Raw genomic sequence first — 13,993 nt, 5'->3', positions numbered from 1 at the left:
AAGAAGCCTCCCAGATCTCCAGATGCATTTGAGATATCAAGAAAGTACTCCAGAGTGTTGTTCAGCATGGGGGTGAGTAGAAAATGAAGGCTAATCATGTTTTGGGTGTACTATTCCTTTAAAGGCATAGAGGACTATCTTTTATTTCCGGGTGGATCATTGGTGGTCCTCCTAATTGTCATTTGTCCTGATGATATGTTTACGTAAGGCCATCCTTTGTGTTTGTCCTATTAGCTTTATTTATTTCTGTGCATGTGCACTTTCAAGCGTATATCTGTAGGGAGCTACGGTTTCAGCCAGTCATTGAAGCTCACCTTTCTCACCGCGGTTCTTTGAAAATGGCGAAGGGTTGTAAGAGAAAAAGTGTCTATGAAGTTTTTGAGAAGAAAAGAAAGGCCTCAGAAGAGGCAGATACATCCCAGAATGCTTTGCCCGGAGAGCTCTCTTCACAAAACATTCTGGGATTTGCTGTCACAGCGACCCTCTCTCGGATAATACGAAAGATGGCGCAGGCACCATGCAGTAGAGGAGTTGCGTTACCAACAGTGAGCAAAAAGCAGTGATCATCTGCTCGAACGGTAAGTTAACAGTTCGCTATAAAGTTTGCTCTATATATTGATTGAGGGATTTAGGGGTTAGGGCGGAGGTTTGAGAACAGCCTCTTTTGAACAGGTCCTGCACAAAGAGAAATGGGCCCATGCATGCTCTCGCATGCATAATTTTTTTAAGTAGAGAGGGCGGTCTTTTAAAAAAAATTCACGAAAATCTTCCACAATCCCTTTAACGCCCATTTTAATAGACTTACACGTATTGTTTTTTTGTATTAATGTTTCTTCTATGTACTCTGGTGCTCCATGTGGCAAGAAATATCCCACATGGGAATCATTTTGCTGCATGTATCTCTAAATAGACCTTACCTGTTGATCCCACCATTCAACAGATTATAACCTTGTACTGTTGAAAACATTAAATACACTGTGAGAATGTTATTACACCAGGTAAAATGCCAGGTTTCCCACATTTAGACCTTTAGCGGATAATTATAATGTCAAATTCATGTATTTTGACCAAAGAACAAAGACTATAATTACCCGTTACCATCAGCATTAACTTCCCCTAACTGGTGATTGTAACAATTTAAACTGGTTGCTCAAATGCAAACAAGGACCATGAGTCAAACTGATTAGCTGTTGCTCGTTGTTTGCATGTGAACAGCTAGTTTTGATAGTCACCATTAACTATGTAAAGGCACTTCTTACAAGGTTGAGTTTACCTGTTACTCCTCAGGCTTCTCCAAGAAACCTCTTCAGACTGAAGAGGTTTATTGGACAAACAAAGAATAACCCATCCAGATGAATTACTCAATCTTTATCTCACTGGATTACTGAGATGCATGGGGACAGTTAAAGCTATAGTTTGCAAAGAGGTTTCTAAGAAGAAAGAGGATCTGAAATTCCAGATAGTTGTCAGTATCTGCAGGACATATAAGAAAAGTGACCTTATTAAAACAGAACTTTTCTATAAAGCTGATGAAAAGACAGGGTGGAAACTGGTCACTAGGGGGCACCAGTTACTAACCAACTACTGCCAGTAACACTGAATGCAGCAAGTATATATGGTTACTACTAGCTGTGTTTTTCCATCTTACATTATCTTTGTAGGTGGACTAAGCAATAAAAGTGAAAGTTAGAAGCCCTTTCTTTCTGCAGTTGGCCTTTTTCTTTCTGTTTTGATATGACTTGTTGTTAAATCTGTTCTTAGCATTTTATATTTAGTCAGTAGGTTATTTTAAATGGAAAAACTATCATAAAAATATTTTGTTTTCCTGCCCCTTAAAGTCTGTATTTAAATATATTACGGTTTTATGACTAGTAACTAAAGCTTTCATCTCAGCATGCCATGATCTTATGACACAGAAAGAACGCTATAGCAGCCAAAACATTCTCTCTTTTACTGTAAAGGTCCCTGTAAGAGGTGGAAATCCTCCAAATTTAAAGGAAACATCAGTTTGACACCATTCAAGTAATGGGCACAGCAGATGTACAGTAATGCAACCCTTTCACACAAAAATTGAAAACAAATTGGCTGCACTCATTTCTACCAAACGGCTTACTGGGGGGTTTTGCGTTGATCAGGGAATCAGATGCTGGTTCTAAATCCTCTGAAAAGTAGGAGTGGTGTCTGTTGTGATGTCACCTTGATACCAACAGCTCGTGTTTAGTGAGGCAGCATTTACAGAATTAAGACATATTGAACCTAAGTTGGCCCTGTAGTTAAATTAAAATACTGAATGTCTGGCACCCCTCCTACACTTATTTTATTACTACATTCAGTTGTCCTTCAGCTTCTAAATTAGGGTTTAAATGTTCTATATCATGCTTTTTTAATTCTTCTAATGTCATTTTTGGTTTTATGTATGACAAACTAATGCTTTTAGCAATTCAGCGTATATTTTTAATGAAATATATCCTTTTGTGCTAATTTTCCATCTTCTTGTGGGTGTTGTCCTATCATGACACCCCCCTAGAGAATCTGCAGCATATGGTATAATGCCACTTCTAGCAGTAGGCTCTTCTATATGAAGACTGACTTGGACATTAGCTAAAAACTGAACAATTGCTGTCACTTTGCAGATAAGCTGCTAAAAGCTCCACTTCATTTCAACTTTGAACCAAAATGATCGCGCTCTGCCTTATAAAACTCACTGATTGGAGAAAGTGGGTGTGGTGTTACAGAGTAGGCACGGCGTGGTCAAGGTAGATGCTTCTTGGCTGGTCATTTTCCCAGGACAGGGAGAGCCTGCTCAAAGCTTTAAAAAAAAGTTGATGTTGCATGATATAACCCTTTAAAGACTGCCATCTACAGTTACTCAGCTGCATAGCTACACCTCAACCCATCCCATAATGCCTAAAGCTATATGTGACCAGGTAGAAGGGATCAGAAAAAAAATAAATGTCTATCGTTCCCTCTACAGTACAAAATATCTCCCTTTGAATTTTGTCCTAGCCTGTAAATGGAAATAAATATACAGCTGAATAAATTGAGTTAATCAAAGTTGATCGCAGGAAATACTCACAGCCTCACTTATCATTAGCCTTCCTGTGTTTTACTCTGTAGGTTCCAGTCCAGAGGTGGCCAGGTTATTTTAAATTGCTGACCCTACTCTTGATTATATTAAAAAGGATCGCTAATCTATTTTTTTTATTTAACACAGCTAATTTAGGTTTCTGTTGTTTTTTTTCTCTCAAACTTTTGTAATAGAAACAGACAACAGCCTAAAAGCTAATTATTTATACATAACCTTAAAAACGTTGAACCAGATAGCAGTTTTATCTTTTAGCATCCTTTAGCGTCCTTATAAAGACGCTAAAGGATGAAACGTATTCAATGCAGACCTTGTAAATGTCTGCATTTCAGATCTGTACTTCATACACACAGCAGATCGTGAGATAAAACTATGGGATCTTGACGTTATTTCAATATCATATTATCTGCTCTTCTCATCCTTGCAGTTTCTTATGTTTACATGGTGCTTCAGGTACTGTTCTGTTTGCTTTTTGTCTTTTTCCATCAAGATACGTGTCAGCGCTGACCACGCCGGCACGGCTGTCTCCTGTGGAGTTTCACTACCCCCCTCTGCCACCCCAGGTACCCACCTTCCAGATCACCTCACCCAACACAAGCCACGCCCTCTCCCTTCCCCCTGCTGCTGCGGCTTACCACAGAGACGATGACCAACCATTGCTAAGATGCCCCGAAGTACGTAGGCAGACGTGGTGCAAGAAAAAGCTCCAGAGATCGATAATGTAGTCAAAGAGTTACTGAACTTTGCCACTCGGCCTTTAATCCACACCTTTCTGTTTTCCAGATTTTCTACAGTGCTAAGCAAAAGTATTCATACCACTTGAACGCTTTCACATTTTTTTACGTGCCACCACAAACCTCCAAGTGTTTTATCACGGCTATATTTGATTCAAGGAGTTTATAATTCGGAAGTGGAAGAAAATTTCGAAATTTAAAATTTTTGGTTTATTGGGAATTTTTATCCATTATTGTTGTAAGCAAAATACGCATTTTAAAAATAGAACAAAAAAAGTGGTATCTAGGTTTGAAAAACTTCTTAATCAACATTTCTGAAATTTCTTGCTGTTTTTTAAATATTCCAATATTTTATAATCCTTTATTTTTTTTTATTTCTTTTAAATAACTCCTCAAGGTGCAGCACTAAAGTTGTTGCTAACGTCCAGCAGACCAATAGAAATGCTTCTTTGCGTCTTTCTGCAGAGAAAAGTTTGCCCTCAAAGGTGAAGAGAATGTAATCTGTGAAATGCTATTTAAAAAAAGAATGAAATTCAGAAAACTCAATCTGCAAAATGTAAATCTGAAGAAATTATTTAACAAAATTAAAAGACCTAAAAAAATACAAAAAAAAAAAGATAAAATGTCAAAAAGTGAACCTTTTTGAAAAGAAAAAAACTAAATGATTTAAAGTAATAGAGAGAAAGTTATAAATATAAGTTATTCGTAAAACTTATATTTGATTGAAAGGTGTCATTTCTGGATTGTACTTTTTTTAATTTACATTTAAAACACATGTTCTTTGCTTTTAACAATAATGGAGTAAAAAACACTCCATAGTTTTCATTCACTTATATAGCCCCATATGTATATATTGATACGTTAAAATAAAATCCCCAATTTTCTAATTAAGATTGACGAATGTAAATACCTTTTTATATATAATATATAAAAATATATATATATATAATAAAGCTGATTTTTTTCCTTTACTTATAAATAAAACAAAACAAAAAAATGAATCCTGCAAACTGCCTTTTTATTTTCTTCTCCAAGGCTCTTTCATTTGTAAATGAATTGAAATTACAAATAACATTTTACATCAAATTTTTAGAAGATCTCCAAGCAAAATGCAATCAAAATTAAAATTTTAATGTCAGATTTGAAAATAAAGATTTGTGAACTGAAAGGCTTTTTCATTTTAAAATCATAGCTGCATTTTTATTTATTCATTGATAAAATAAATAATTGATCATCCAAAGTGCATTTTCATTTTTTTTCTCTAAAACTGCAGATCCTGTTACTTAATACAAATTATTAAGACATTTTTACATTAAAAGTCATTTGCAAAGCTTCTTTTTTTTGACTGATACAAAAAATTAAAAACATGTGATCCAATCTGCATCTTATTGATCATCTCTAAAGCTGCTTATTTTGAAATTAATATATGATCGATGAACTAATGTTTAGCATTCATATTCAAAGATTTGAAAAGTGCCCAAAATACATTTTAAGATGTTCAACCCAACAATTTTTGTTCATTTAAAAATGGATTAGTCTTGAAAAGGACAATAAAGATGCAGTTTGGATTCTAGTTTTATTAATAGTGTTTTTAAAATGATAAATCATTTATTTTATTGATTTTAATTAGAACGTTGTGAAACATTTGCCTCTAAACAGCAGCCTTCAGTGGCTGCAAGGTCGATTAAAAATCTAAGCAGTTTGGCACCGATGCCATTTTTGGCCCCGATACCAATACCCGATACCTGGCTGTGCAGTATTGGCCGATACCGACACCATCTGTTTGAAATTGATGTGTGTGTATATGAAGATCTGCATACTACTTGGATGTAAAATAATTGCCATCATGGCTTTGTCAAGCTGCTGCCTACCTTTGTGAAGCAGGAAAAGAGTAAAACAAAGTGAATCCAGTAGAACTTTTTATTGCCTACCTGGAATGGGTGACAATAGTTGAATAAACTTTTGGCTCTCAAAATGGTATCAGTGCCCTATTTGTTGGTACTCGCCGATACCGATACCACCATTTTAGTGCTGGATCGGGGCCCCGTCCGATAGTGGTATCGTTATTGGTGCAACATTAATACTAAGTATTAAGAATTTTTTGCAAATGCTAGTGATTTTTTTCCCATGGTGAGTTTTAGATATTTAAAAGAGTTTGTTGTTGTTTTGTTTCAGGATGGAAGTTTATACAGGCAGCCCCGACGACCTCGGCGACCCTACCTGACAGAGAGCACAGGAAGCCTACCGTCCAGTCCCTACCACCTCCCTGACGATGAAGCATATGAGACGACACAAGAGTACGCCTCCTCGCGTGAACCGATCAGGAGCCGGCGCCGCCCCCGACGCAACCGCCTCAACGGACACACGTCCCAGCGTTCGGCGGGCTTTCGGGACTACAGCTCTCAGAGCTTCAGCCAATCAGAGGATGAGGAGGAAGAGGACGAGGACGAGGACGCTCACGGGGAGAGCACGCCTTTCCTAAGTATGCAGAACATGAACATGGACCTGCCGCTATCAAGCTCGGGTTACCGCTCCTCGTCCGGCGCAGACACACGGACTCACCGCGGGCTGAGTCGGCCAGGGACGCGCAGCAACGGGCAGAGCCGCGGCTCCCAGTCACAGCGCTCCAAGGCCGACAACATGCCCCTTTAAGACCGGACCTCCTGACGCCCTCCCATACACCCCCTGTCCCGCCCTGCCACGCCCCGCCACCTCACACACTTCCTCTCGTCCCTCACAGAACCAGTGGACTAGAGACCTGCACCTAGGAGAAATATTTTTATTTTGTATAACAGACAGATATTCTAAACAAATGAAATATTTATTTTCATTTCAGCAAAAATTGTCTACTAGCTAACAGCAAAGACTTTTTTTATAACGGGGGGATATTTATATGTAAAGTTTTTTGATTTACAGCATTATGAGAGATGAAAAAAGGAGAATTACGTGCCAATTTTTTCACAAGTTAGATAAATAGAATAATATTGTGGTGCCTTTTGCTGTATGCTGAAGTCGGAGGTCCCGTTGAGTTTTTGTAGCTTTTCTTATAAAGACTCCTCATTTTTATAGAGACCAACCCTCTTCCTTCCTATTGCTTGGTTTGGTTTGTTCTTTTGATTTTTATTTTTTATTTGCTCTGATTTGGGATCTTCCTCTTTTTGAACTGTGATCTGATTATGTCATCATGCAATATTGATTCCTTCTGTGTAAAAGGTGTCTGTTTACATGAGTTCGACCCATGCGATGGTACAGCCGGGTGTGTAGGTTAGATTCCTCTGATGAACACGCATCTGTCATTCACGTCCTTGTCTGCTGCCTGTCAGTCACTTTCTTGTAGTTTCTGTGGATAGAAGGGCGTTCAGGTGTTGTGGAGGGATGGCGATGTTTGTCATAGGTGTTCACGGTGCTGTCATTACATTCGTACGTATGTGTGTGTGTGTGTGTTTGAGATTTCATGAAGCCTGGTTAGGTGGCCGCACGGTACATCCACTGACGCGTCTGCCGGTTGCCACGCCGCCAGAAGCTCCACTGCACTGTAAACACCTCCCTCCGCGAACAGCCGCCGGTCAGGGAGCCTCCGACCCAAACTGAACTCGACCAGTCCAGTTGTTATCCAGCCTGACTCTGGCCTCCCGTGGACTGCCTGGCCCCGCCCGTTTCCTATGCCAGCAGCTTAGAGCCGCACTGTGTCTCAGGACTTCCCCATCGCATCACAGCCGAATGACTCGCAGCAGACCGAGCCCGTCATCGCAGTCTCAGATCAGTCCACAGGGCCAGACCCATATCTCTCCCACCGCACTCACTTGTTTTGTTTAAAAAAAATAAAAGAAGAAAATACAAAACTAATGGCTAGAAGCTGAAGATTCAATTAGAATTGGAAACCACTTGACTTTCTTCTTAGGTTTAAAAAGTTGTATGTTAGTAGGAGAGCATGTTTGTAGATGTGTGTTGTTCGATAACTTGGAATAAAGTTGGAAATGACCTTTGGGCCTTGCTAGAAGTTCTACCTGATGCCAACCCCTCCTTAAGAAGAGACCGCTCCTCTGGGTACTCCTTGGAGTTTAACCTTTAAAATTGAATAAAATCAATGTTTCCTTTGCAAATTCGATTCAAAAAGTGAAACTCATTTAAAAATCACCCTTAATCAAGTATTTATTTATTCAGTGTTGATGGTTGAAGCACTACTTTTGATTTATCTGGAAAATTTCAATATGACAGAAGACCAAACTAAAAACACGTTTAGTTCAAACCCTGCTGTGGGTTGTTGTTGCTTCCTATCGCTCTGTGTGTTCGCAAGCAGGTTGGAAATTCTGTTAGGTTTGTTTAAACAGGAGAAATGGTGAAAAATCTGAGACATTACCTTCCTTTGAAGAAGTTATTTTGATTGGTTTATTCATTTCTGCCCAGAATAGTTTCTCTGGGATCAAGGGTGTGGAATCCGTTCTGTTTTGTTAGAGCATCTCCTTTGCTTTTTCTTTTTCATATTTTGAGATCAAACAGCCATCTAGGATTTATTGTTCTGTATGTTGACACTGGTTAAGTTATAAGAATGTTGTAGGCTTTCAGTACAAAGCTTCTCGAACGTCATTACTGTGACATTTGTGTAGTTTCCGTTCACACCAAATGCAAACAATGAAACATTTTCCATTTGTTTGCGTACTTTTGTTCACTTTGTACATAGCAAAGATGGGGGATCTGGAGTCATCAAGTCATCTCTATGTCATGTATTTGTTCTGCCAGGCCACTGAACCAGGTGAGTCCAATCTGCACAGGTTAAACCCGATTGGACTCACTTGGTTCAGTGGCTTGGCAGAACAAATACATGACATAGAGATGACTTGTTGACTCCAGATCCCCAACTCTGGCACATAGTGGTGAAAAATTGCCAAAATCTCTCCACCGTTTCATCAAATAGGAGAATTGGATAGAATCTTGAATCCTCTTGTCTGTTTAATTGAAACGGGTGGACCTCAATTTTACCCAACAATGGCGTTGGGTCCACCAGATCCAGAACTGGGGTTGGATGATCGCTTCTAGCAGTACGGACCCAGTATCCATCCATCCATCCATCCATTTTCAAACACGCTTATCCCAAGTGGGGTCACGGGGGGTGCTGGTGCCTATCTCCAGCTGTTAACGGGCGAGAGGCGGGGTACCACCCGGACAGGCCGCCAGTGGACCCAGTATCATTACCTGTTATCCTGTGATTTCTAAAGCCAAAGAACAGTACCTGTGCTGACATCCCTAGGTTCTGCTCCCAGTTCTGCCACTACTACCACCTGCTCTGGGCGATGTGGCTGGATGATCACTTCCAGGGGTTAGCCATTTGTTCCTAGTGTCTGGAGTTGATGTGCCACAGCAAGGTGATGGATCAACCACTTTGATTCCACTGTCCTCTATCACCCTACATAACAAACATATCCAGTTGCTGTCTGGTAAACATGAATAGAGAGAAAAGTCACATTTTTGGAACACCAGAGATTCTGCTTTGCTCTATCCACTTCACTCTATCGCTGCGTCTACTTCACCTACCTCAAATTCCCCAATTTGCGGCGTCCCCATCGCTCTAAATGCATGCCTCACATTACAGACTGTTCATTCACTCTTGAAATAGCCTTTTCATACAGATAGCATATAAATAATTTGGTCCACTTGTCGCATCGGCATTTGGTGTGAATGCACCTTTATAGTGGTACACAAGTATACCTGCAGAGAGACAAGAATCTAAGGTTAAGGTGTTGATCTTCAAAAACCCGACTGAAAGTAGAAATGACCAAGTGGATTTTATGTCATTATAATAGTGCCAACCACCTAAAAATTCATCATGTAATCAAAGGCCAAAGAAATTCACCGTAGCCTGACTTAACTGGTGATCGAATTGTAGCAACTGCTAAGGTGGGGCTTGCTGACAAAAGGGAGGCTGCCGTACTCAGCCGCCTCCGGGCCTGCTGTCCACCATCAGTTGGCAACGCGGGTGAAGTGCCTTAACCAAGGCATTGACACTGGAAGCCGGGGCTGGAGCTTGAACGACAACCCTTTGGTTGCAGGTGAAACTCCTGTCTCTGCACTTCCCTGACGGAGAAGAAAAAATATGGCTAAAGAGAAACGCAGAAATGATATTTAGACGACTCAAGAATGAATGCTGGACATAATGCTACAAGAGGCACCACACTTATTCAAGACATGGGCAATAGGGTTTGAAGTCCTTCTGTTAGCCCACATCTGAACCCAGGACTCATACCTGGGCAGAAGAAAAAGAGCTGGACTGTCATTATGTGGTCCAAAGTTCTCATTTCAGAAGAAAGTTAATTTTCACTTGGAAATCAATGAGGCAATCTGAATACCTTTAAACAGTAAAGGCATTAAAGCCATGGCAGAAGTGAGTTTGCAGTCACCATAATTAGTGCACTACAAATAGTGCTGGAGGTTAGGAAGGAGCTAGGACCAGGAAGCAGGAATGCTTCCTAGCACCAATTTGTAGCATAGGGACCTCCTGAACTCCCTCACCACAAAACTCACAAAAGTCCATTATTTCTTCACAAGTACTCTGTGTGACACATGACAATGTACACACCTTCATCATTCATGTCTGTCTCCTAATGACGTCCGTAAGGCTCAAAGCTGGCTGGATTCAGCATGGCAGTCCTTTTCTACTCCAGTAAGGGTTCTTACTGTTGGCTCTGTGAAAGATGAAGGGACAGGAGGTAGGAACCGGAGGTAGGAACTGCATTTTGAGGTATTGGGATTGAGCCAATGTTTCAGACCCATATCTGCCTGAAGTCGTGTAAATTTTCCAGAGTCAGTGATGATTTAAAGCACCACTTTATCGGTTGGTGTTGGTAAAGTAGGTATTATCAACTCTTGAGTCAAAGATGGTGACCCGCTGATGTCCATTGTGTTTTATTAAGCCCAGTCAGAATGGACTGTCTACCATTTTCATTCCTTTTTCCGCAGGACTTGGATCTGCCAATACTTCTACAGTAGCAACAGCTGCTGTAAGGCATTGTGGTTGTATTTGACCAGACTTAAAACCCACATAATCTGAACCCCATATAGAACATGTGGAGCATTATCAAAGAGAAAGACGAGAGAAGCCAGAGAACTAAAAGTTTTAACGAAAGCTATCTGGGCTTTTATTACTCCTCAGCAGAGCCAGCCGATGATCACATTCATGCCTCTCCAGTCTCCATCCTTATGTAGCAGTTCACCAAAAAATTAAGTCCAGGTTCAGCACTAAACACATTTATAGTGCAGCAGGTGTTTTTCAGATTAATGAATTGAACACCATTCTCATTGGTCTTTTGTCAAATTAAAACTTTCTGGGAAACTGAAGCAGCAGTTAAAAGACAGAGAGGAATGTTTGCACTGCAGCTCTCTCTCTCTGATGAATCCACCTGAGTTTCACTGTTTGAATGAAAGCTACTGTCAATGACCCCCGAATGACTTGGATCTTTTAAAAACTTCCCCATGTTTGGTTGCACTCGTGACGGCACAGCTCGGTCATGGATTAGGAAGCCACAGGGCACATTTTCGGTGGCGTTGTGTTATAATCCAGGTTATTGCGTCCTCAGCAGAGACACTTAGAATCGCCTGAGCTTCTTTTGCTTCCTCATAGGGACTGACTGGTCCGTCTCTGTGTTTCTCCATCTGCCACGTCGCCTTCATGTCTTCCTCTCACCCTCTTAGGACCTTCCGAGGCAACCAGACGAGAAATTTAAACCCTCATCTGGAGTACAACGAGCAGCACACTCACATTAGGCTGATCAGAACTCTTCCACCTGAGACCCCTGGAGACTCCGAGGAAAATGTCACTGTGTCAGACAGAACTCTTTTCCCTATTTAAGTTTGTTTTGATGTCGTTTTTTTCTTCCATAGACAATGCATGGATCAGAGATATAGAGAGTATCTTAAAAAAAGGTGACAAATCCCTCCGAATCCCAGTTGAGATGTATTATTTGGACACTTTCCCCAAAGTTCTGCCTAGTTCCTTCATACTGTCACTGTAATCAATCTGGGATTTACAATGTGGAAAATCTGCAAATGAGGATAGTGTGCTTCTAGAGCTAGTCGAATTGTTTAACAAACCCCACCCTGTTTCTCCTCACCCCACGCTCCCCTCCCACCTAATACATACACACGTAAATGTCACTCATGCACACACTGGCACACACTCAAACTTTGATACCCACATACACACACACACTCAGACACATTACCCTTCAATGTTTGTTTGTCAAGCAGTTTGTCTTTTTTACCTGCCAACTCCCTCTCTTCTCCCTCCTCCTCCAACTCCAGCTCCCCTTTTCTCCCCCCTGCCTCTCAAACCCCCTGCATGTCCTAGTGGTACTGGTAGTTGGGTGCATGGAAAAAGCAGCAAGCAAATTGTTTTTCCACTCAGTAAAAAAAAAAGAAATATTAATGATAAATGAGTAAAAAAAAAGTGTCATTATTTTAAACATCCAGCAATAAATCCCCTTTCTCTTCATGTCCATCATTCTTGGAATATGCTTGGAAATTTTTTGCAAGTTTTATTAAAAACATACTACTTGTAAAAGAAGAAAATCCAAAACCACCCCTTCATATGGAAAATAAAACTTTATTCCTACATATTTGAAAAAGTCCTGTCATCTTTGCAAAATAAAAAAAGAAGGGAAATGTCATGCAAAATGTCAAAATAGGGTTGCAGTTTTACCTTTCAAGACTAGAGGGCAGCGCTACCTTAAGTTAAATCTGAATTATGACGAACTGAATGGTGGTTTATTTCATTATTTACTGGTTTATTTGGTTATCTACTGTGGTTTCTCTGTATATTTCTTAGAATTAAACATTTTAAGAACAGCTTCAAAGCCAGAAAAAGCATAAAATGTTCAGCCATTCAAGAGGAATTAGATGTAAATTTAATCTAAAAAGTATTAATGCCTCATTAAAGGTGTTTTCTTTCAGCCAATAAGTTTGTTTCTGATAATGGTACAGAAATTAAAAAATATATATTAAGACAATTCACAAGGCTTATCTTTTAAAATATATATATATATTTTGACAACTTGATAACAAAGTTAGGAATACTCTTGTGAATACAGCAAAAAGTACTTTTTTTTTTCATTTTCATTAGTGAATTTCTTTTTTGTCTTTTCATTTATATTTTCATTATCTCTGAAATATCTCTGATGATGGGCTACAAGTTTTGGGTTGGAAGGTCTCTTTGCCATCACCCTAATCGTTTGCTGTTTTCACAGTTCCTGTTTCAAACTCCACTCCAGGCTCCAGATTGGCCTCCAAAATGTAATGTCTTACTTCAGAAGGTCCAATAAGATTATTCCTGAACCTAAATCAGCCAGCTTCACAAATTAATTAAAAGGCGACACTGTGGAAGCCGTAGGTTTATTGGAGCCTATCTCATCCCGCAGGGTGTTTTTTATTGTACCTGGTACTAAGATGTTAGCTGCATATGGTTTAAGTCCTGTAATGTGAAGTTGGGCCTTTATAGATCAGACCTGTTTATAAACCACATTCCAAACAATGGGAACAATTTCACATTTTTCAGGAACGGTTCAGACACAGTTATCAGTTATTCAAAGTCATTTGTTGTTTGTTTTTTTGATCAGGGCATTTTTAGGCTAAAAATTCGTACTCGTACTCGTCGGCTCCCGCTTTATCCGGAACCGGGTCGCGGGGGCAGCAGACTAAGCAGAGACTCCCAGACTTCCCTCTCCACAGACACCTCCTGCAGCTCTGCAGGGGGAAGCCCTAGGCACTCCCAGGCCAGCCGAGAGACATAGTCTCTCCAGCGTGTCCTGGGTCATCCCCTGGGCCTCCTCCCGGTGGGACGTGCCTGGAAGACCTCCCGAGGGAGGCGTCCAAGGGGCATCCGAAGAAGATATCCGAGCCACCTCAACTGACTCCTCTCGATGTGGAGGAGAACCGGCTCTACACTGAGCCTCTCCCAAATGACCAAGCTCCTCACCCTATCTCTAAGGGAGAGCCCAGCCACCCTGCGGAGGAAGCTCATTTCAGCCGCTTGTATCCGGGATCTCGATATTATGACCATAGGTGAGGGTAGGAACATAGACCGACAGGTAAATTGAGAGCTTTGCCATTTCGCTCAGCTCTCTCTTCACCACGACAGACCGGTGCAGCGTCCGCATTATTGCAGCAGCCGCACCGATCCGTCTAT

The 13,993-nt window shown here is 40.5% G+C and overlaps 2 protein-coding genes across 5 annotated transcripts in view; both read left to right on the top strand.

Annotated features, from left to right (window-relative positions):
- Positions 1–8,461, top strand: part of LOC107090144 (pro-neuregulin-2, membrane-bound isoform-like) — a 119,624-nt gene extending 111,163 nt beyond the window's left edge. For 3 of the 4 annotated variants that reach the window (XM_015383363.1, XM_015383366.1, XM_015383364.1), the window contains 2 exons: positions 3,576–3,759; positions 5,995–8,461. In XM_015383363.1, coding sequence (XP_015238849.1) covers positions 3,576–3,759; positions 5,995–6,471 — 661 coding nt within the window. In that variant the 3' untranslated portion in view covers positions 6,472–8,461. The remainder of the gene's footprint in view (positions 1–3,575; positions 3,760–5,994) is intronic. The other variant, XM_015383367.1, reaches the window with a different exon arrangement.
- Positions 8,462–10,508: 2,047 nt separating this feature from the next.
- LOC107090155 (N-acetyllactosaminide beta-1,3-N-acetylglucosaminyltransferase 2-like) overlaps positions 10,509–13,993 on the top strand; it is an 8,094-nt gene continuing 4,609 nt past the window's right edge. The window contains exons 1-2 of the mRNA XM_015383382.1: positions 10,509–10,523; positions 11,435–11,634. Of these exons, the coding sequence (XP_015238868.1) occupies positions 10,509–10,523; positions 11,435–11,634 (215 nt within the window). The remainder of the gene's footprint in view (positions 10,524–11,434; positions 11,635–13,993) is intronic.

The sequence above is a fragment of the Cyprinodon variegatus genome, unplaced genomic scaffold, assembly GCF_000732505.1.
Source record: "Cyprinodon variegatus isolate N-32 unplaced genomic scaffold, C_variegatus-1.0 Scaffold283, whole genome shotgun sequence".
Taxonomy (NCBI): Eukaryota; Metazoa; Chordata; class Actinopteri; order Cyprinodontiformes; family Cyprinodontidae; genus Cyprinodon; species Cyprinodon variegatus.
This window is presented reverse-complemented; position numbering and strand designations above follow the sequence as displayed.